This window comes from Gymnodraco acuticeps, unplaced genomic scaffold (assembly GCF_902827175.1).
Source record: "Gymnodraco acuticeps unplaced genomic scaffold, fGymAcu1.1, whole genome shotgun sequence".
In the NCBI taxonomy this organism is placed as follows: domain Eukaryota; kingdom Metazoa; phylum Chordata; class Actinopteri; order Perciformes; family Bathydraconidae; genus Gymnodraco; species Gymnodraco acuticeps.
Window position 1 is genome coordinate 1431171 of NW_022992308.1, and position 25047 is coordinate 1456217.

The window sequence follows — 25047 nt, forward strand, 5'->3', positions numbered from 1 at the left end:
TGTACACAACGATGGAGAAACATAACAAGCAGCAGTGGTCCACTGAAGAGACCAGCTACCTACTGGGAATCTGGTCTTCCGAAGAGGTACAGAGGAAGCTGGAGCACAATTGGCCATTGTTGTTGTTGTCGGTGTCAGCTGTGAGGGGTTTCCGCGCGGTTTGGCTTTATGAAGCAGGCACGCAAACGGTTACGTCATGACGCAAACGATGACGCAATGCCGCAGCACCAGTCGGACTCTGGGCAGTGTGAAAAGAGCCGGAGCTAAACCGAAGAACCGGTTCTGAACCTGAAAAGCTCTAGCACGGAGCTTGAACCGGAGTTGCGTTGGTGTGAATGAGGTATAAGTAGCCACTATAAGGCTTAGTCATCTTGCCAAATAGTGAGCCTGTGTTGATGTACAGTATGACAAATATGTTAGAACTAGTTTATAAATGGTTCTTAATGATTAATAAAGTGTTTACAACCTAATTCATAACCTAATTATAAACCCTTTATGAATCCTTTATAAGGGTAGTCTTATTGTAAAGTGGTACCTGAAGAAACACACTCCTCAATGTCAGTTTCGGTACTTTAATGACAAGGATGACGACACCCTGAAACAGAGCAATGCTGCAGGATAAGCTGACAAAGTACTACATACATGCATGTCATGCCCAATACACATATATTCAATTACATAGAGTAAAGACACACCAAACAATAGTGGAAACAGTCTTACATGAATGAGTGGATGAACGTCTCAACTCGAGGCAGAGTGAATGAACAACATGTGAACTAAAATGGCCGCTCGGCACTTCCGGGTCAAAGCACGGCATACCCGGACAGCGACAGCAGTGACGCTGCCCTCTAGTGGCCGGCGATAAACTCTTCATCCCCCCCAGACCGGAAAACTATGGGCCGGAATAGATTAACGGTCTAAATCCAGCTGCCGGACTCGGGCTCGTAACGTGCAGGCGGCCTCCTCACGCGGCCTGGCCGAGTAGGCTAGGGCAGCGTCGGCGGCGACTGCGGCACCGGTGCCCCCAGGAAGGCACCCGTAGGAACGGTGAGGTCAGAGGACGCCTCAACGGCAGGTGCCGGTGGGGAAGCGCCCATAGCCGAGTCGCGGGGTCCAACAGCCGGCCGCTGAGCAATCCCCTGGGGCGTCGCCCAGCCCTTGTGGATAGGTGGGGGCTGATGGCCCAGAGCAGCGGGTGGCGGCAACGGCGCAGCCGGCTGCTCACGGGCGCAGGGTGTGGCCGGCGTATAGGCACGGAGGAAACGCCGGTTGCACAGTGTCAAACGTCCCGAACCGTCAACCCTGACCCGATACTGGTCGTGGCCCGGCGACTCCACCACGACCCCTGACCTGTCCCATTTGTGGGGGCTCGGGCCTTGCTGGTTCTGGAGGAATAACCTTTCGCCGAGTGCCAATGGGCGGAGCGGTCTTGAGTGAGTCCACAGAGATTCGGTGGTACGGGACATACGGGTCCGAAGGGCGTCCTCCTTCACCGCCCATGCCTCGCGCCATAGCAGGCGGATGTGCGGGTTCGAGAACTTCTCGAGGCGGTTCACGAAGGAGAGCGAGCCACGAAGGGGGCGGCCGAAGATGATCTGCGCTGGCGAGAGGTTGCAGTCGGGGTCAGGCGTGTTTCGCAACTGCAGCATAGCACGCAGGAAGCGGTCCTGATCAAGGCCGCCCGACGGGCTGGTGTTGGACATCAGGAGGCGCTTAGCAGTCTTAACCACAACTTCCGCCCTCCCATTCGACTGCGGAAAGCTAACGGACGACACACGGTGTTTGACGTGCCATAAGCGGAGGAAGTCCTCAGTGTGGCTCGCCTTGAATTCCGGACCACCGTCGCTCGAGAGCTCCTCTGGTACGCCGAAGGTGGCGAAGAACGAACGGAGGTGTTGGACCAGGCCAGCTGAGCCCGCCAGGGCAGTACCCGCCGTAGAGCTCAGGACCTCTACCCAGCCCGAGAGACGGTCCCCGACAACTAGGTAGTGGCGGCCCCCATAGTCGAAGAAGTCAGCAAACACCGCCTCGAATGGCGTGGACGGGGGTGAGGACGGCAGGGGGGGTGTAGCCGCCTGTGACGGAGCATTGCAGTTGCAGTCTGCACACCCGTCCCTGGTGGCCTGAATGTCCCCGGACATCCCGGGCCAGTAAACTATGGCTCGGGCATGCTGCCCCATCGCTGAGGTCCCCTGGTGAGCGGCATGGAGATGCCGAAGGACTCTCCCACGGAGGGATGGGGGGACCACGACGCGGTCCCGATAGAGCAGGACGCCATCCTGTGCGTAGACGGACTCACAGACCGATGACAGACTCGCCAGGGCAGGGTCATTTACATCAATCCCACCCTCCTGCTCGATGAGTTGGAGGAGGTGGCCGAGGCATCCGTCAGCCGCTGTCTCCCGTGCGAGGAGGGGCCAAGAGACGGCTCCGAGCTCCCGTGCGTCGTCGCGGATGGAGGCCATGAGTGCTGACTCCACGGCGTCAGGCCCGCTCGGCAGCCCCAATGAGAGGCCGTTCGCTGAGCCCGAGGGGGAAGGATGCCTCGACGTGGCATCAGCGGTATAGTTGCTCTTGCCAGGCAGATGCACAATGTCAAAGCGCCATGGGAGGGTGCGCTGCTTGTGTCTAAACAGACGCGAGTTTGTTATCTCATCCAGCGTACGGTCGCCAAATATCTTCACCAACGGCTTATGGTCGGTGACCACGACGAGGTTGTCGGACCCCGGCGTGAAGTACCGCGTCTGTTCCAGACCCCAGGCCACAGCTAGGGCCTCTCCCTCGACGGCCGCATAGCGCTGCTCCGCAGGGGACAGGAAACACGAACCCGCGAGGGTGATCCTCCATCCACCTGGACAGCAGTCCGGTATGCCCGAGGCACAGTGACAATGTTGCTGGAGCAGGAAGTAGCCAATGCCACGCATGGACCAGTCAGGGCGGAGGCAGGTACGCTTCTGCATGTCGTAGATCTCCACGCCCTCGCGGATGGCCTCCATTATGGCTTGCTTGGACGCCTGGAAGGCCTCCTCCAGAACGGGGGACCATAGGAACACACAGCGTGGGCTGAGGAACGGCTTAAATGGAGCCATCGTGTCAAGCAACTGGGCGTAGTTGGCCACCTGGTTGACAAGGCCGAACCAACTCCTGATGTCCGTCGTGGAGCCAGGGGTGGGGAAGTCCCGGATGGCGTCCAAGTATTTCGGGAGCGGTTCGATGGTAGATTCCGACACCCTGAAGCCAGCGAAATCGACGCACCTCTCCACGAACTGAAACTTGTCTGAGTTCAACACGATTCCCGACCGGCCGACACGCGTCAGGAAGTCGATGGTCCTCCACCAGTGTTGCTCCAGGTCGGTGTCATAGTGGATGGTGTCATCCACGCAACGTTCCTTGCGTTCATAGTCCGAGAGGACGGCATCAAACCGACGGTTGTAGCCATCCCCTGATGACAGGAAGCCCTGTGGTGCCCTGGTGTAACGCCAACGGCCGAAGGGTGTGATGAAGGTAGTGAGGTGGCGATCCGACTCACGCAGGGGGACACTGTGGTAGCCATTCCAGGCGTCCGTGACGGTCTTCAAGGTGCCCTTCGGGACGCGGCGTGCAAGGTGGAACGGGGACTCAGTGGCAAAGGTCTCACGTTGGCAGAACTTGTTAAGGGGGGAGAGGTCCACGGTCCTGCGTGGGGAACCGTCGTGCTTCCGAGTGACTACCATACCATGGCACCACGTCACTGGCTCGCGGTATGGCACACGTTCAATGACCCCAAGGGCTTCGTCCCGCAGGAGGTTATCGTGGACCCTCCGCTGCCAGTGTAGAGGCACTGTAGCCGCGGTGTGACATGCCCTAGGCGTAGCTGCGGGGTCCACGTGCATCTCGATAGGTGGCCCCTCCATGCATGGTAGTGCTCGATGGGGGCAAGTATTTAACGTCGACGAGGCATATCTCCCGAGTACCCAATCTTTCATCCTGTTATTGTTTTCTGGCTTACAAGGGAACGGCAGTGCAACGGGGCGCGCCGGGGGGACCGTGCGCTGAGGACATGTGCACTGGGCGTCCCGGGGGTCACCTGGCCCCACGCAGCTGCCGTTGGCTGACCTCGTCGCATTGACGGACAAGGGCTGGTCTGGCGTGTCAGCCGTGTCAGGGCTACGCCTGTCCTTGTGCCCCCCTGCAACATCGTCCGATGGGAAGTTCACGGGCAAGAGGCCGAGGTTGAGCAACGACTCGTAGGAGAGGTACATGGCCCGGACCGAGCTGCTCACATATACCATGGAACGGCAGGATGTGACACGCACCCCGCTGCAGGTTGTCGAGAGCCTAGCGAAGAACGCTCCCTCGATGGTTATGGGGGAGCAGTTGGTGGCCGACAGGCTGAGGCTGACTGGTCGCAGGTCGTCCTGGCGAGAAACCGCAGGCCAGGAACTCCTCCAGCGACCAAAGGTCCGACTGCGCGCCAGTGTCCGCGACGGCGGATATCCGCCGAGCCCCGGTTGCCGGTGCCATCCCTCAGCCCGACTGGCATGTCCATCGAGATGGTGATTAATGCTCGGGGGTGGTCTCTCAGCCTGGCCCGTCTCCATTCACCCTTGGAGAAGATGTGGTGCTCGAGTCTGATAGGTGCTTGCCGGTTGACACATCCGTGCGACGTAGGGGCGCAGTGTCGGCGATGGCTCCTATGACGTCGGCCAGGGCGGGCCCCAGCTTGCACCGATGAGACCTGTGAGACCGGCAACGACCCCATGGTTGCCTGTTGACTGTCGGACGACGGCTGTTGACGCCTCTGTCGTCGGCGGGCCCTGTAGCAGCCGATACACACCTGGTGAGGCTTAGGATTCCACCCGCGAGGCCCCTCCGTGAAGACGTTAAAGACGCTCTTACATTCCGGGCACGAGGCACGTTTCGCCCTGTCCGCAGGGCTCGGGGCGGGGCTCGTCTGTGGAGTCGTCTTCAGGCGCCGGAATGACGACATGGCTGATAGGGAAGACGACGGGAGAGTGTTACGGGCCATCTCTCTGTTCTCGACCAGTGCAATTACGTCATTAACTGGCTTAACCAGGACGTCAGGTGTCCCCAGCGTCTTGCGGCGTATATCTGAGTCATAAATGCCATTGAGCAGAACATCACGGATGATGTGGTCGGTATAGTCCACGTCCTTACCACACTCGCATACCGCATTATATGCCCATGTCTCTGCTTTACCCCGCACTCTGGCAGTTAATGCACGGAATGTCTCATCGCGTTCCTGACGGAACTGAAGTAGCTCGGTGCGCAGAATGCATGTAGCGACTGGGATGACAGCTAGGGAACGCATGACGGTGATTAGGTGTGGCAAGGGTCCGGAAGCGGCGTCGGGGGCGGCTTTCAACAGGCTGTCTCCAAGTACAGGCCCAGCGCATTGAAACAGCTGGAAGGGGGCCTGGGCATCCCCTATGCCTGAGCCGGCGCGGAATACGTCCCAACGGCGGATGAACACGTTCCATTCCTCTATCGACACGCCCACATCAACTTTGGGCCGATCGTGTCTCGGGCCGTGAGGGGCTGGGGCTGGGGCCTGGGCTGGCGCGGCCATGACAGGCGCTGCGTGCTGGTGGCTAAATCCATGAATCGTCAATATAATAATGACGAGTGCTTCAGACAAGTCTTCGGATTTGAACTCGCAGCCGGGGACGGGGCATCCAACAACGACCATGGTGTCGTCATGAAGAAACACACTCCTTAATGTCAGTTTCGGTACTTTAATGACAAGGATGACGACACCCTGAAACAGAGCAATGCCGCAGGATAAGCTGACAAAGTACTACATACATGCATGTCATGACCAATACACATATATTCAATTACATAGAGTAAAGACACACCAAACAATAGTGGAAACAGTCTTACATGAGTGAGTGGATGAACGTCTCAACTCGAGGCGGAGTGAATGAACAACATGTGAACTAAAATGGCCGCTCGGCACTTCCGGGTCAAAGCACGGCATACCCGGACAGCGACAGCAGTGACGCTGCCCTCTAGTGGCCGGCGATAAACTCTTCAGTACCCACATTTATTTACTTTTAATTATAGTGTTAGTTTTATGCAGGCTATAGCACTATTTTCCATAATTTTAGAGAGACAATTTAGAACAGGAGTTTTCATTAAAGTGAACTAAGACCTCACTGACAAAAAGTCAACAATTTGTACTGAAGCAATAGGGCACGGATGTGGGCACGATGACAGATTGAGTAAACTGTCCTCATCTGCAGCTAAAATAAACATAACATGATCTTTTGGACGCCAACTGTCAGCAGTGATCCAAGGTTGTGTGTGAGGATATCCAACCCAGTCTCATAAAAAAACGTGTAATAACTACGTTGGTCCACAACGTAGGACGTAGTATTTCTACAAAAACGCCTCTGAAATTGTAAGATCCCTACGTTTTTTTTCACCATTCATTCCAATGGCTGGCGTCTATGTCACGTGATCGTCACATTTCTCCCTGCAGAAAAAAAAAACATGGCCGAACTTCGTTTTATTCTCGGTGTAAAATGCCTATTTTAAAGTTAGTTTGGCCATTAAAATGCCTTTTGATGTCATTTGATGCGAGAAATATGAGTTGTTATTTCAGATTATGTGTGCAGTGGATGTACATGATCTTTAGTTTGCTAGTTATTACGAAGATTACTTCAGGAAATTGTGTCGATACAACGTGGTTGCTAGGGACGCTGCTATCGATATTATTTCTGTTATGTTGTGCAACTGTTTAATGGTGTTATCTTTATTGCTACCCCCTTCCCTGTCAACGTATAGTGTTGGTCCACAGCGCAAACGTATTAGTTTAACAAAATCTGCATCTAAAATTGTGGCATAGATACGTTATTTTCCCCTGTGCAATTCCAGTCTCACATCGTCATTAACAAATACCGGAAACAGACCGAAAACACTTTATTCCGAGTGTGCTTGCTTTTCTCTTTGGAGGTCATCACATAACGGCATTGTAATACACGGTTCGGCTGCATTTAATATTACATATCTGCCGTAGTTCTCTATTTATAGAGCCCTGATGAGAAGACTTCTAGACAAACATGAGGAACTGCCGCCAACACTGAAAATGTGACATGGATCATAAATATATCAGCAATTAAACAACATCTTACATTTCTTTTCACACAATATATCTCCTTGCAGTATCAACACTAATTCGGTTGACTTTTATATTTGATCCAATTGGTAGATAGGCTGTATTTACACCATAAACGTGCACAGCTGATATAAAGGGACACCTAGTGGTTAAAGCATGTTATTGAATTTCATTATTTGTATTATTAGATATTAATAGGATCCCTATAAAGTATAGCCATTACTCGTTATTATCTACTAATAGTTAAATAAAGACTGTATATAATGACTATTTTGCACATCCCTTTCAAGATTTCAAGATTTTCTAAGGTTTATTGACATATCATATACACAACTACGGTGTAGTTATGCAATGAATGAAAAACTTTGTGTATACCTCCAGCAATGTCAACTATGTTGAAGCACTTATTTTAACTGATATTATACATATGTATTATACTCTTATATAAGATGTATGTAGATAGTATAAGAAATGTGCAGAATACGACAGTTTAATGGTAGAGGTATACACATATTGATAGATGTCTTGTAATGCACTGTTGAGGAACCTGCGACCAAAGTTTTTCATCTCCGGCCTTGTCAGGTATTGAACAATCAATAAATAAAGAACACAGAATTGTTAAATATAAAACACAGAATTTGTGTGATTATACTAAATGATGTAAATAAACACCACTGCATATTTACAACTGTTACACATGCTGATGTAACGCAAATGTTTCCAACTTGGGATCAATAAAGTATATCTTATCTTAAGATGATCGATGGCTACTGCCATATTTGCAAAATTTGCCTCTGAAACTTGACAAGTGCATGTTTCAGGCTTATCAATTAACAACAGGAGGGGTCACAGACATAAGACCAGCTGTTAAATAAAGCTCTTCTGACCTTAGCTGGCATGTGGGTATATATTAATGCTGCCCATTATGGGCACAAGCCATTTTCACCCATTTATTAATTATATGTTTTAAATTGTGAGTGTTTCCTATCCCCTAAACCTCCAGGGATGTACAGTTTAATACTGGCCACTTCTTATTATGGGAAATACGAAAACGTCTTTTAAAACTACAATTCCCAGTAGAGACGTGCCATAGAACATGTTGCGAAACACACAATAGCCAACATGTGTAGTTCTGGGGTGGGGGAGGGGGGGGCGGGGTGGACCCGTTCAAATCCAGTTTTGGACAGTCTGCCGTGGTTCCATCCCATTTCAAGTGCTGTTCGACGCTCGGCACACTCTCCAATCACAGAGCTTGAGGACTATCACAGGGTTTGTCAAGCGAAGCGGAGAGAATACTTACTTCCGGGTGTAATATTCTGTAAAGCAAATTAGCTGCTCCGACCCTCGATCCTGAAGGACTCCAACTTGTGTTTATTAATCAAACACACAAGGATAATTATGTGTTATTGTTGAGTAAATGGAGAATTGCACAGGGGAAAATAACGTATCTATGCCACAATTTTAGATGCGGATTTTGTTAAACTAATACGTTTGCGCTGTGGACCAACCCTATACATTGACGGGGAAGGGGGTAGCAATAAAGATAACACCATTAAACAGTTACACAACATAACAGAAATAATATCGATAGCAGCATCCCTAGCAACCACCTTGGTAACAATGAAAACGTTGTATAGACACAATTTCCTGAAGTAATCTTCGTAATAACTAGCAAACTAAAGATCATGTACTGCACACATCATCTGAAATAACAACTCATATTTCTCGCATCAAATGACATCAAAAGGCATTTTAATGGCCAAACTAACTTTAAAATAGGCATTTTACACCGAGAATAAAACGAAGTTCGGCCATGTTTTTTTTTTCTGCAGGGAGAAATGTGAAGATCACGTGACATAGACGCCAGCCATTGGAATGAATGGTGTAAAAAAAACGTAGGGATCTTACCATTTCAGAGGCGTTTTTGTAGAAATACTACGTCCTACGTTGTGGACCAACGTAGTTATTACACGTTTTTTTGTGAGACTGGGTTGGGATATCCTTTGAAGGTGTGTCAGTTAAAACTTCATGATGGAATAACTTGTAAAGTTGCGATGTTTATCCCTGAGGTGACTTGTGTCATCTCTGCTCTTACGCAAGTTGCTTGTCAAAGCTCAATTAGTGCCTTTTTGTGTTTGATGACACCAGTTTTCACTTGATTTGTCTACCTCTTTTTGCCTTCTACATGAGTGATTGTGGTTATATTAAGATGTGTTTCTCATTGTGATGCCCTCCCACTTGAGCTAAAGTATCCTGTTGTTAATCCATGGTTGTTAAAACGATGTGCTTATACTTCTCAGAAAAATGTGATTAGTTAATTGAATATGAACATTTCCCTGAGAGTTGGGACTGGCATCTTAAGAAATAAATTGCATTGCATTTGTCTAGACACTAAGCTTATTTGTACTAATTATAGCTGATGATACATAGAGCCATCAGCTGGGGCTTATCATATGTCAACCAAATTCATTTGGTGTGCTGTTTGGTCCATTTTGCGAGGCTTTCTGATAAGGTTGGGTGTTATGAAGAGGTCACTGTCACTTATAGTTAATGAGCAACCATTAGGTAATCAGTCAACCTGGATTTAGTTAACCTTGCCAAAAATACTGCCCTGTCTCCAGCAGTCTAGTTTAAACAGGATAATAAACCACAGTGAGACTGAGATGTGAACTGTTTGCTTCACAAAAATGGGGAAATAATGACACAGATAGGTGACACATTTTCTGGTTGAGCGGGCCTAAGGCAGCGAGGCAGCACTAATAAGGTGACATAGAGAACTCGGATCAAGGTAGTTTGGCTTAGTGACTTACTATAATGTGGCACAGAAAGGTGGAGAAGAAATGCCTGCCAGCTGGGTAACATGGAAGTCTGGAATAAAAGCCTTGAACCTTGAAGCTTGAATGGAAGTCTTTTTACGGTATGTCTTGGTTTCCCATCAGAATTGCCCTGCAGCAAAATACACATCTTGCAAGGAAAATAAGAATACTGAATCATTTTAAAGAAGGTTAATCAATTTAACTAAAATAAATCAGATGTATTGTTATTACATAAAGGGAAATTCAGTTTTTACCAATTATTAGGTTTTTGAAACATCAGAAATGTTGCACAATACCACACCCAAGACAGTCTTTTTCAAAATGGAGAAACCTAGACTTTTTAAATAAATTTCAAACACCATAAAACATTTAAATGCACCTAGTGTATGGCACAGCTTAAGTTAAATTAAATCGTGCTGTAAGAAAACAATATATTTTCCAGTACAAAACAATGACGCATGTCTCCCTAATGCAGCGTTTCTCAAAGTGTGGGGCGCGCCCCACTGGTGGGGCGCAGGGATGTGATAGGTGGGTCGCAAACGGACGCGATGAACGGGAGAATTATTATTATTATTTTTTAATAAATTTTTTGGACCTCAGGCCAGAATCGAACCTGGGTCCTCGCGGGCGGTCGTGGACTGTTACAGCCGGAGACTCGCAACGGCGGTGGACTTTCACAGCGCTGCTGCGCCAGAACCGCCAGGTGTTTGCGGCGGCGGATTTGGTACCGGCGCAGCGGCGCTGTGAAAGTCCACGTCCCACCTATGCCAGAGCCAGCGGCCCACCGATGGCATCAGCCCACCAACGGCAGCGGCCCACCAGGAAAAGTCCCGAATCTCCCGATGGCCAATCCGAGCCTGCTCACACACACACACACACACACACAACTGAAACCAAAATCATTTACAGACATATGCGCACACACACACACACACACACACACACAGACACACACACACACACACACACACACACACACACACACACACACACACACACACACACACACACACACACACACACACACACACACACACACAACAGCGTTGCAGTCGGGAAGAAAAGCAATGTGGAGCGGCACCTCACCACTTCATAAGGAGTTTAACAGTGACACTTTTCGAAATCCCGTTTGTGTCCCCCCACTTTACAAATAGGCCTGTTTATTATTATTTTTTAACGCAAGCCGCCATCGCCACGGAGGAGCACACAGCCTCTATGAGCGAGCGAGACAGAGTAGAGAGAGCGAGAGAGCTAGAGAGAGCACACCTTTATCTATTTAATATAGATGTAAAAAATAAAGTAAGAAATCATTCCAAATTTTTTTTTTAAAAGGGGAGTGATTAGTAAAATATGCATAAATAAAAAGAAAGAATGCTAACTAGGTAACATAAGATAATAAACAAGTTTAAATGATTTGTTATTGGTTGTGATCATATTCTAAAGATATTTTGGATGCAATGATGCATTTCACTTCAACATTTAAAAAAATATCTTCCCGGGGGTGCATGCCCCCGGACCCCCCTAGAGGAGGTGAGGACCCCCCTAGAGGAGGTGAGGTCCACCCCCAAATAAAGTAGGTTAAAATAATTAAATTGCATACATTTTATTTTAGTAAACACTGAAAACTGGTCCCACAGACCCAAACAGCACACAAAGGTTAAAGGTAAGCATATAATAATGTTAAAATGTGCTAAATATATACACTGCAAAAAACAAAAAAAAGAGGAGCAAAAGTAGCTCACGACTTGTTTTATTTTGTGAAAGTAGCCCTCATCCTAAAAAAGGTTGGAGACCCCTGTTATAGAAAGACACATTTGACAATTTTAAGCTTGGCCTACCATTTTATTGGAGCGATGAGGAACAGGTGGGGCTTGAAAAGGCCCACCTGTTCAAAGTGGGGAATGACAGAAAAAGTTTGAGAACCACTGCCCTAATGCCACTGAACTGCTGCTCTTGCCAACTCTTCGTTACACAGTTTCCTCATAAAAGGAGCTTTCATCTCTTCTGTGTATTTCATTATTTCATAATGTACCTTAATAAATGACATTTGGAAATTGCATTTGCCATTTTCTAATGTCATTCGTCCTTGGTCTGTATGAAACTTGACATTTCTTCATAAGATTGTTTGAGCACCTGTGTACAGTCTGAGTATCAGTCCCACGTTGCCATGACTGCAGAGAGCTTCGGTTATTGTAGGTCGAATTACCAGCTCTGAATATCACACTTGTCATCTCAGGGAAAAGCACATGTTGGATTATTCTCGTAGCACTGAGAGCAGTATTTGATTTCAGTCACAGCAACACTGACGTGGCTGTAAAATCAACAGTAATTGTAAACCATCAGCAGGTCCTGATATTTTGAATTCTGGGGATGTGCTGTACTGCTCGCCCAACCCACGAGGGGGCAGTATAATCCCAGGTCAGAGTCTCTTAAACTGCATGTTCATAAGAACAACTACAAAACATTAAGTGAGGGGTTGTTGCCTCCTTTATACTGATTAATGGTTTTGGCAGGAAGTGATACTGAATGTTTTGCTAACTACTTAAAGTCTACTAAGTGCGGTTAATTTTTTCTGATGGCCATGCTTCGTGTTTTGCTCATTTCTACCTTCACACTTGTTTTCATTTCTTACATACGTCTTTTAAACCTGTGGTCATTTACAAAAAGTGGAGTGGCAATAGTTAACATTTTTGCTTGTTATTATGGACCTAATGTCGATTGCAAAATGTTATAGCTGTAGAATAATGACACCATTGGCATTTCAATTTAGTTCCCTATAGCCCCGCTTTACAATCCAGTTCTCCTGCCTCCCTTTCACAATAAAAGCCCTATACATATAATACACTGAATCATTGTCTTCAAGAAAGCATATTGCTAAAATGGTATTTTAAAATATTGATAACAACTTAACCAAAAAAGTGCTAAGGTAGCAGAACAACCAATGGTAGCAGTGGAAACTGTCCTTTGTGAACTATATATGGATGTTTATTGGTCTCCGGGATTCTTAAGGTTGCTTCTTTCTTGGACAGTAGACAATCACCATATTGCCAAGTGATTGTTGCTAACAATATGTGAATAGCAGATCAATCTTATTCATATCGGAAGGTGGTGGCGAAGTTGGCTTGGCAACTGGAAGGTCACCAGTTCAAGTCCCGGAAAGAAAGTGCTACCGAGGTGTCCCTGAGCAAGGCACCGTTCCCTACACTGCTCTCCGTACATAATGGCAGACCACTGCTCCTAACACTAGGATGGGTCAAATGCAGAGAAACCATTTTGTTACATAGTACCTGTACTACTTAATGACAATAAGTTGAATCTTCTTCTTCTTCTTCTTCATCATATGAAAAACACAGAGAGAAAATATGTTACCACCGTCTCTGTTGATGTGATTGTTTGAAAAAAAATGCCGTTTGTCCTGTGTTGTTGGTAGCTCTGAGGAAAACATAAATAGATCAAGTTGTCTTTGCACAAGCGGCTCAAACCCTAATATTTGCACATCTGCTTTGTTTGTACACATGTTGTGATTGTGATAATAAGAAAACAACTTCAGAATTAGAACAATGGCATCTCCAAACGTTTACACATGAAAGCCTGTGGTGATTTTCACTCCTTGTGTTGTTTTGGGAAAATATAAAGAACGCAAAGGTGGTTTTATCAAGGCTGACTGGACATGGTGATGTGCTTCCAATGGGCAGCTGTTGGCTTGACTTAGGTCTTAAACTAAATCTGTAGGAAAGTTGTTGATATGTCTGCAGGAGAGGGAGAGACAAAAAGAGAACATGCCAACCTCTGGCCCATGCAGAGATTTCCCTTCGGGCAAATTGCTGCTTGTTGTAGCCTGAACAGCTTTGCTCTTATGATAGTGACTGAGTGAGGGCACTACTGGTATCGGAGGTGGATGTGAACTGACAACTTCATGCACTCAACCCACCAGCTTGTTGCCTTCAGAATGTCTCATTTAGCAGCCGAGCAGAAACCAGACTGAAATGATCTGAAACATTACTGTCAGCAAGGTCAAGACTTTGAATCATGGGGAATGTGTTTTTGGGGCAAATTTGAGTGCTTGCGTTTATGTAGCTGGGACCTGTATGCATCATTTGTATAATCACTTGGCAATATGGTGATTGACCTAATGTACACTTTTAATGCTTAACTGAAATTGATGTTAGCCCGCTAACCTATAGAGTTTGAAGGTAAATTAGCGGGGGGGGGTTTATGACTAAGTGATTCAGTTAATTGAACCAGTCAGAGTCTATACTTCTGTTGACTCGGCTTTCTTTCAATTATTACACTTCAAGTTGACTTTGAGACACATTTTCTACATTGCAGTTTAAAAGAGAGAACATGTGAAGACACCTGTCAAGTGTACATTTGGCAGTTTGAATAGAACATTGTATTTACTAAACATATAATTAGGAAGTATTTTGTAGCAATCTTTCACATGTTATTTTGGTGGGAAGGGCTAGGTCAGGTGTATAACAAAGTAAATGGATTTCACATTTGTGACAGTTTAAACTGACTTCGAATCAGTTAAAAACAATTTTGGCACGGTGGGGAAAAGGTTAGTCAAGAGCTTTGTTTACCAGATGCTAAAAAACAAATCAACAAAGCAAGATTAGTATTTATCGGAAATTGGTCGCATGAACAGTGATTGGGTTTCCTTTTTGTTTGCTGAAAAATGGTCAGATCTGTGACTTAAACTCTGATTATGACCCTACAGAAGGGCACATCGTGACCGATAAGACCCAATCACGAGGCGCTTTTCCCCCCGAACTAGGCCGATAGGGGAAATAGCCCCTAGTTCGCACAAACCTTTTCACCCTCAGATAGTCCCTGCTAGAGAGGTAGTACTTTCCTGAGGAGGAAATGGTTTGCGGGTGTGTAGACCACACTAACAATTTCTGTCTGCATCATCGTGTTCAAACATCTCCATTTCAGGGGTTTTAATACAATAGAGTGGGGATTTTGGGCATAAACGTAAATATCAATTGCTTTTTTAAATATCTATCTTTTTTAATTATGTATTTTTAGAAATGTCGGATAAAGTGACCATAAATTACATCTTTACACATATAGTGTAAAAAGTCACTTCTTACACAATGACTCCCTTAAGTAAAACAGCTGTCCTGTAGAGATTATAGAGGGCAGTGTCTTCATGGTGGTGGGACATGATTTAAGCCAAGGGATGATTGGGGATGGCATTTTTGAAATGTCAAAAGGGGTGAGAAGTGCAGAGGCGCTGCCTGCTGGCTTATCTGTGGTTAGTCTCTGTACTCTGGTGTCACACTATCAGGGGTATGGATTTCATTTCATGGGGGGCTGGGGGGAGTGGGCTACTTCCCGCTGCTGCTTTTGGGGAAACAATGGAGAATTATTAGAGAGAAAACATGCTTTTGTTTGAGCTGTAACTGCACATCCAGATAAAAGTAGCACTACTGTATATTTTATTCATTGTGTGGCAGAATAACTGAAGAGGCTGCACAACCTCATAATATCTTTGTCTAAAGTAAAGATGTATACCCTGTAGCCTTTGTTATTATGCTCCATCAAAAATATTATTGACAACCTGCCGTGTTGGTTTCAGGCTATTGTCAAGAAGTGCAAATTATTTAATCCAAAGATCCTTGAATGCAGGAACTGACATTTGAAAGATAACACAATCTTACATTGTCAATGATGCAAACCTTATGTTTAATGGGTTTTCAAAGACAATGGCAACTTAAAGAAAAGCCTATATCTAGCTAAAGCAAATGCAATCATTATAAAAAAGAGTTATTGCTGTTATTTTTACTGTCCTCATTTTGATTTATTTAAAAAGTTAAATATAGCTTGTTTTCATCATGGTCCTATTGATATGATGGGGTCGACATAATTGTATAAACACCCTTAAACATAACTCAACACAGTTCAACAGCGCTACAAACTGCGGCCTCCAAAAGCACCTTTTATAGTTCATTTAAATTGAGAATGGATCACGGTAATTCCTTGTGATTCTGGAGAAGAATATTGCTATTTCTCTACTTTTAGGCCGTACATTAGCTCTGCATGTTACTGTGACTCATGCCACTCATACAAACCAGCTCACAATGACATACTTGCAGTCATTTTGGCATTAATTGTGAAAGTGTCTCTGGGGGAGGGGCATTTGGCCTCCACAGGAAGAACACAAGTACCCAGCAATAAAGTGAGCTCCCACGAGGCCTCGGTTGGAGTCCATCGGGGGTAAAAGGGTGTTTAGGATTGGTGAGTAGTGGGGAGACATCACTGTCCAGCTGCTCCCCCTCAGACACTGTCCTGTTCAGGGACACGACAGCGTCTTCTACAGTGCAGCTGCTGGTAACAATAATTCCTTCCCTGTGAGACTTCAGTCTTTATGCTCACATTCATGTGTACACCTGTACACTTGAACCACTTATATATTACTGTAGAAACGCTGAGCCTTTTTCGGGCAGTAAAACAAACGATATTATGAGGGGAAAAAAATAAATAAATCACCTTTACAAGACAAATGTGTGCATGTGCATTCATGCAAACGCACACAAATACACATGTATATGCATGGACACACACAGATTATAGACACAAACAGATGTCTGCAGACTTACGCCTACATGCTGCACACACACACGCATGAACACACAGGCTTGCATTCAACCACAGATGTGAGCGGACAAACCTGAACCTACTCATACATCTGGAGGAGTGTATCTGCAAGAAAATATGTTTTCATCTCATCGAGACACAAAGACTGAAAGGTACACAGTGACAATGGAGGAAATCACGGCCAAGGAGATGATGGCAAATTCGTTATATGGTTATATCAAGTATAACAGTCTCTAGATATACTTATTACCCCAATATTAGTCTAGAGCAGTAATTGTACCTCAAAGATTAAACTCAGTATTTAGTAGAAAGCATTATAAATATCAAACTGTTGTGTAATGAGGAATTTGCATCAGATTTTCCGCGCTGTTGGAACCTTGCTGGGGAAAACAAAGTGATGCTCTTTAGACATGGTTATACATACTGGATACTCATATTAAAAACTATAATTAGTTACAAATCCCTTTGTGTAGATGATTGTCTCTGATTGTCAATTTTCATTTCACATGGGTAGTTTTTTCAAAAATCATTCTACATGTTTTTGTTCTGCCTATATTAAACATTGTTATTTGTATTAACTTATTTGGAAGGAGGCTGAAGCTAATTTCTGCTGTCGTTAGTATCATTACCTCTTATATCTAAACGGCTTTCCACTGGTCATACCAATACTGTCATATTTTATTTTATTACATTTGATTTTGTACAGGTTTATCTATATTTCATCTATATTTAATGTAAATATTGCTAGATTGTATTATTATAATAGTTTTTTGTTTGGTCCTTTTCTTATAATTGATCTTCTTTGTCTGTGTGTATGCATGCACCATATACACCAAGGCACATTCTTCATACTACTTGGCAATAAACCTGTTTCTGCGTCTGATGCATAATGCTGAAGTAGATTTTTTAATCATGCTGCAATTTAATGACCTTCTGCATAACAACTAAAATTGACTTCTAATGCAACAAAATTAATACATTTTGTTCCAGCAGAACACTTGAACAGTTCAAACCCATCATTACTAATTTCCCTAGTACATTTTAGATGTACTTACTGCTCATACAGTATTCTAAGAGGGAACATTGAATAGGTTTTGTGTTTGATTGCAGTGAGTTTTAATCACGCCTTTCATTGCAAGTGAAATCATGCCGCAGCTACTAACAACTCATCGTGTTGGAGTGAGAGCAGTGAGACAATTAAGTTGACATATGTCGCAAGCGCTGTCTATATTTGTTGCGGTGTTTACAACAATTAGTGGGAGGAATCCATTTGAATTCTTCCCTGCAAACACTATTGAAAAAACACCGTAACTGCATGGTGAGAAAAGTGTGAAAGTAGTGAAAGTCGGTTGATATGTTGCAGGTTAAAATGATCCAGTGGTAAATAGTAAGAGGTTTTCAACACCCTTGAGCAACATTTGATTGTTGCTATTGATCGGTGTTGGATTCAGAGCCATCATTGGGCAGAAACTGCGGTGAATGGAGGGGCAAGGACGATATGGATGAATAAATCCGAGCGATAGTCCCTCACACATGGAAGTTCTAGAGAATATTAGAAGACAAGTAAGCAAAGAAAGAAACGTGGGCAGCATAATATTTGATATTTTCTGTGTGTGTCAGGTTATTTTTCCCTGCCTATATTTCATAAGCCGCTTTCTCCATCTAGTGCTGATAGCCTAAATAAGCAGTGAGCCAACTTTGCTTCAAAGCTACATCAGTTGTTTTACCTGATACAAGGTTATGGAGGAACCTAAACCCTTAATCATATCAAATCTCAAACCTTGGAAAGCTCATCATACATATTTAAAATACTACACCTCGCAGTCCACACTCGCCTTACACAACCCAGTGAGTGGTGGAGTTTACTAATATCCCCACAGTGGATAACAACGTGATGCTTTAGTCATAGACAGTATGGTGTATGTCAGCTTAAGATCTATACATGTGATGAATACATTAATATGTAGAATACACATGCAATGCTCAAATGTATGCAGTTGTTACCTCATACAATAATTTTTTGAAACCCACACATTGTTGCCCCATACTAAATAGAGGTTGTTTTTTTTATCTGTTGGCTGTGTTTTTTTGCTTTCATGGGCTTTTCTTTCTATTCAAACTGTATTTGATTTCACAATAAGTAATTCATTCATACATTAAAGAACTCCTACTCGTATACACAATACTGTGTTTGATAAAAAGCAATGAATTAGACTGAATTTAACAACTCTCAAACATGAAATCATCGCATCAAATTCCTCCTTGTTTGCATATTTTATGAGCTACATGAAGTTCTCTTTGAGTGTTTTTTTTTAATTAGAGTGACACGTTTTTTTATGGAGTGTCGCGCCACCTTGACAAACTGTATCATGGGTCATCAGATAGAACATATTAGACTAAACTATGTTTGTTTTTTCCAGAGCACTGCACACTGAAAATGAAAGTGCATCACTCATGGAGTGATGAGTCGGGGATAAATCAGCTGCGCAGATCATATTCTGAGCATTAGATTCATCCCAGCAATCTGTTTCTCACCTACTTATAATAAGCACAGTTCCTCCCTGTGCAGTTATTACTTCTCAAGTCACTGCTCCTGCTCATTCCAGTGTCAGTGCCTCTGGAGTAATATCACCACAGTCCAAACAAAGTGTTACAATCCTAAATTCCCTCTTCTCTCTTTCCCCCCATTCCGAGTAAGGACCTCTCCAGTCATAACGCTGAGCCTTAGACAACTTTGATACACATGGCTACGTTTTCTCCCTGAGCAGAGCTGGATAACTTTAATATTGCAGCCTTCTCCTGACTTTGCCTCTCTGCTTTAGCTGTAACCTTTCAAAATGACATTAGTTACAATGCATACAATTCATTTGTAAGTGCAGCATACCATCAAGAAGGATTGACACTGTGGTGTAAGTAACTCATTTAGTTAGCATCACCGCTACAAAGAGCCTCATCAATCTTGACATTTTATTTGAGCTGTTTCCATGTTTTAGCCAATACGCAAAGGCAACCTTGGGTTCGTTCTAGATTCCTAATTTTGAGACTTTTCTGCTTTTCTGTTTGATATCTTTTTTTAAATTGAATAATTTGGGGTTTTTGTTCTGACATGGCATCAAAGAGGAATCACATAACTTGTTACAGTTCCTGCTTTTCATTAACAAAACATATTCATTGATTAATCCATAACAAAATAATCAGTTGTTGCCACTTTAGCTTTTGATTCAAATGTGTGACAATCACTGGTCATTGGTTTGTTTTCAGAGCAGTTGAAAAAATACGGAATTGTGTAAAACTCAAACTGCGAGTATATCAGTTTAATATCTAACAATAATAAACTTACAACCAATACCAGCAAAAAGACAAACATCACCAAAGGGAACCATTCATTATTGGCCTATAAAATGATTGGACCAGTATGCCAGGCATATACAGTTCAGTAAAAGCTGTTGGTGTGTAATATGACCAACATTTAGACCCTTGTTATCTTATTATTCATAGTAGCCTTGCTAGAAGTTTGGCTCTTGGGATTGTAATGATGGTCTGCCAACAACTTGTGTCCAGATTGAAACAAGTCAGGAACTTTTGGATGTACTGAGGTTTGGTAATGACACTCATGTTCCCCAGAGGATTAACTGTAATTACTGGAGACGCCCAAACTTCTCATTAACTTCAGCTGTACTTTGGGTTCAGTGTTAATAAGTAAATGAAGATTGCAAACATCAGCATTATAATTATGTAATTGCTAGCATGAAAACATGCCTACGTTAGCAGTTAGCTCTGCGCACAGCTTTGTATGTATGCAGCCTCACAGATCTTCAAGAATGGTTATACACTCTTAAGCAAACAGACTTTTAATAATCATTAACAATACATCTTAACTGCAGTGACATGTACACCAGCTTCACAGTTAGGTCAACACAACCTCCTTTGGTATGGCCTATTTGTTAAATGTTTTCCAATATTTTTGGCCAAAAACCTTAGTGGGGGTTTGGGATGTCTGCACGAGTTACATCAACCGCTGACTGGGGGTCAGTCTCACTGCCGAGTGCGCGACACTCTCCGTCTTGGGGAGGTTGTCTGCAAAACTGGCCCCTGGTTAGAGTTGGTGTCATTTTATAGCATTGCATCATGGTCTCTCGCCTGACAGCTGATAACTTTTGGTTTGATTTTGGGGTATATTCCAGCGTATATATGGCTTAAGATATTTTATCCATAATTATTGGCATCAATTATACTTTTTAGGTTTGAAATAGCAATATTTCCAAATAATTACTTTTACAATAGATTAACTGCAAATGTGAGTGACAAAGAAAAAGTACTGAAAACGTTTTTAAAGTAATCCTACATATATTCACGTTGTAAGGGGATGCAGTAAAAAAAAAAATGGTGCTTTGAGCTACTGTTGTTTAAAAAAAAAAAATGTTTGTATTTCAATTGTGTTTTTTGCAATTTTACACTTGCAGAAGCTTTTCCTCTTCCCATCTGACACACACTCTAGCCCCTCTACAGTGCAGTTAGGCTCTGCATCGACAACACTTACTAGATAATTACTTCATTGTGTTTTACCACCAGGGCTTAATTATGGTGCCTGTTGTGAGTTAAGTAATGTTAATTGTCTGTATTCAGCAAACTAAAGGCAAAATGTAAACAATAAAACAGTGGAGGGTTAAGTGGGATTGCCAGCAGAAATCAGCCACTAAAGTCATCCTTTTCCTTCTGAGTATATAAACTGAAACAGGTAATCAGACAGCTTTTTATTGCACACTGTGCTGCTTTTGCCATTGATTTTGGTATTTATTTTAGTAATTGGAGCACTGCTTTAATCTATACTACAGAAAACTGCCTGTTTGTCTTTGGTATAGATTAAAGTAGGGATAAAATAGTTCAAGTTGTCAGATAAGGGATAGATTAACAAATAGTTCTTGTAAATTAGTATGCGGAAATACCTTTAGGGTCGACATGGATTTTTTATTTGCCTTTAGGAAACCAAGAAATAAGTCTAGTAGCTCTGTGAAGTGAGGCGGCTGATGGGCTTTTATTCAGATTGGTTTTTGAGAAGACTATAGGTCACAAATAGTACTGGATAATGCTTTAAATCCTGTTAAATCCCATTTCCAATAATGTGCCCTAGAGTGCTGCGAAAGTCATCTGAGGAGTGGTAGTTTAGGTAAACAATGTCTTCCAGTTGTGTTGCCTCTGTATCCCCAGAAAACTTAATTCAACAGCATCAAAAAAAGCATTTGTCATTAGTCAAAAAGTGAAATGATGCTAATTTGTAAACATAATTATCTGAGATCTTTTTATTTGCAGCACCTCTGCTGCTGTTCAGAATTCACTGTCACGTTCCTTGAACAGAAAATACTGAATCATTCATCACTGTCTTTTCTCACACGGTCTCCGTACTGGAGTTGGCAACGCTCAGTAAGTCCAACCATTTACTTTCCTTTCTGGCACAAACACTCATAGCCCAGTAGAGCAATGTTCACGGACACAATGAGAAATAAAAGGGTATTACGCTCACAAACACATAGTATAGCAGCTACATGTAAAGAGTTACTGCATCAAGTCCAAGAGCTTGTCTTTGCCGATAGAGACCAAGGACTGTTTAACAGATACTGTAGCTTTAGCAATATCACATCAGATGTTGTGAGATAGTTTGTCCATAGGGCAGCAGTTTCGATTGATAGGACGATTATTATGCCAAGGTTTATCTTGTGTACTCTGGTAGTTTTTGTTCTAGATAGTGCTGCTGGACATGTAAGAAACATGGCATTTCTTCTTCCTGTTGTCTGAGTAAAATTGAGTTATTCTGTCCCTCTGCCTCCCCACTATCGCAGTATTGATCAGAAATAATGGTTCTCTTTCTGTCCATTGAGGAGAGTGGTATCTTCCAGCAGCTTTCCAATGACTTTGTCTGCTGAAAACTGAGCAGGCACAAAGCTTACCGGTTTACTCCAACCAGTTCCCCTTACAATATTTCAAATAAGAGCTTCTGTTGATAACACAAATCTTCACAGGTACTTTTATACTTCATATCTTTGTATCATACATATCTGCAGTATATTTTCATAATAACTCTTGAAAATTGATACAGCTCGATAGCTGAGAGTTGCGTAAGTCCACATACGTGACAATTCATTTCAGCTTGATTTGATCGCAACGGCAATGTACAAATGTACAGACTGGCTTCAGTCTGCAGAGGTCTCCCACAGTCTGAGAGCACACTGGCAGGTGGAACTGGACCACTCGGACACAAAAATAGAAAAACAGAATTGCTGTACAAATTTAGAGGGAGGAGTAACGCCGCACGGTCCATTTTCCTTTGAGCTGCTGTGGTCCTCCCATCTGCTTGATACTAGGAGGGTCCTCAGCACGCTCCCCTGCAGCCTTTAGTGTCCATTGTTGAGCAGATGAAAGAGCAACAGCAGAAGGCAGAGGGCAGCTTGGAGCATTAAGCTGGGAGGTGAAGCAGAGATTGGGAAGCTGTTGGATGGCAGGGTGGACTGACCCACTAGCAGCTCATTTCCCAGGGCCTGGAAGAGACACATAGATCAGTTAATATGGCCACTCTTTTTCTGAATGGTCCAATCCTGATGATCTGTGTGTTATAAACAGCCCTTTGGTTTCTCATCATTAATCATCGTGTAAAAGCAGAAGGGTGATAATTTGTGTTTAGCTCTGAAGGTCAGGATTAAATAGTCATAAATTCCTGCCGTGTCTTGGCACGCAGCTTACTACACATTGGACCTTGAAGAATCATTTCTTTCTGTTTGTGCAGCTTGCATTATGTACATAGGCGATATGTAAAGTGCCATGGAGAAAACCTCAATGCTTCACTGAATATTTATGTAGGTAATTTCTATGAATAAAAGTGAACCGAGGAACCATTCATCGTCAGCAATGAAGGTAGGCCCTCTGTTTTTCCTTACCAGAGCGTTTAAAGATGGTGTGTGGATGCGCACTAGGGGTATAATGATTCTACATTTTAATGTATTAATGATTAACTGATAATTGATTGATCAGTTTAAGAAAATTGCTCAAAATGTGCTTCCCTAGTCTTTCTCTAAACATAAGTGTATGCCATCAAAATCATTTAAAATGTTATATTTAAAATGACAATAACATTGCACACCTGTGTTGGTATTATTGTATCCAGAATGTTCCTCATAGTTTCAATGGTTTCTTGTGGAGAAGTGGTGCTCCTGGTTTCTCTGCTGCTGGACCCAGGGCTCGGCATGCTGGCCTGGCTGACAGTTGGCTGCTGGTTTGATTCACTTCCAAACGTCATAAGAGCATTTTCTGAAATATTAGATATGGAAATCAAAAGACAAACAGTTGTTATATTTCAGCAGCGTTGTTTCAATATGCTCAGAGTTCCAGTCATGTCCTATGCTTTCACATTGGAGGCCTCCGCTTCTCAGTCGTACATTTTTCATGATTTGCTGAGCCAGACCTAGTTTAGTCAGCAGAGGCAAGAGAGAGTGAGGGAAAACAGAAAATACTCAGTATTCTCTTCAAGTATCCAAACTGCACCTGCCTCTCCACATCAACCTCATTAACTCGTAGAGCGTTTGCACTGGCCAAACAACTCTGAGACTCTCTCTGTATCCTTTGTAGGCTTTGGGCCCGAGGAGAAACTGGCCAAAGATTCACCTCGCCGCTCACACCGAGCTAAGATACTCGTACAGGTTCAGTGATATATATATATGTTGCTAAGGTCAATAATAAGGACCGTTAATTATTCATACTCCAGAGCAGAGGTCATAGGAGAAATGGAAAGAAGACTATTAGCATTGGGTAACATGGTAGAAGAACAGAAGACACTAATAATTACAAGACACCAATGTAGGCCTTCTTCATTAAGGCTGATGTAGTACCATATTATACAATTATCTCATCAGCTCAACTGATTTAAATTTAAAAAAAAGTAGTCTTATAGTTTGTTTAAGACTGCTATTTCTAATGTGTTACATGTTGCACCATCCAAATCTTTGCAGCTTTCTTCATCATTCAGGTTTCAAAACATTTTCCTTATATGATGGATAGTCAAGTATCAGCAGCAAACTTTAAATTCAAACTATAGTTCTTTAGATATGAAACTGAATAAAGATTAAGTCCCAATGAATGCACACCTTGTTTTAATTATACCCTCAATTGCTTTCTGTATTTGCCTTTTGTTTAGTTGGTCTGTCTGCTCAGTATACTGAAATATCTGAAAACCCACTGGTTGCATGTTATAGACACATTGCCATGTATTCAAGCAACAGTTCTGACATTTCTGCTGACTTTTTTTTGTAGACCCTCCCTCAGTTTGTATTTTTGACTCAAATGTCTCAACAACTGTTGGATGGATTGCCATGACATTTTGTTAAGACATTACTGTTTCCCCAATAGTCTATTTTTGTATGGCTTTCAAGATCTTTTGACATTTCATCCAGTGCCATTGCCAAGTCATATGTGTATTTTACTTTTGCTGATGTCCGAATACTTGAAAATCCAGTGTCATAC

At 43.6% G+C, this 25047-nt stretch overlaps 1 protein-coding gene across 1 annotated transcript in view; it reads right to left on the reverse strand.

The window, feature by feature from the left end:
* Positions 1-21824: 21824 nt before the first annotated feature.
* gfra4b (GDNF family receptor alpha 4b) overlaps positions 21825-25047 on the reverse strand; it is a 42828-nt gene continuing 39605 nt past the window's right edge. Inside the window, exons 7-8 of the mRNA XM_034208143.1 lie at positions 23672-23838; positions 21825-23072 (exon numbers count right to left, since the gene is read on the reverse strand). Of these exons, the coding sequence (XP_034064034.1) occupies positions 22929-23072; positions 23672-23838 (311 nt within the window). The 3' untranslated portion in view covers positions 21825-22928. The remainder of the gene's footprint in view (positions 23073-23671; positions 23839-25047) is intronic.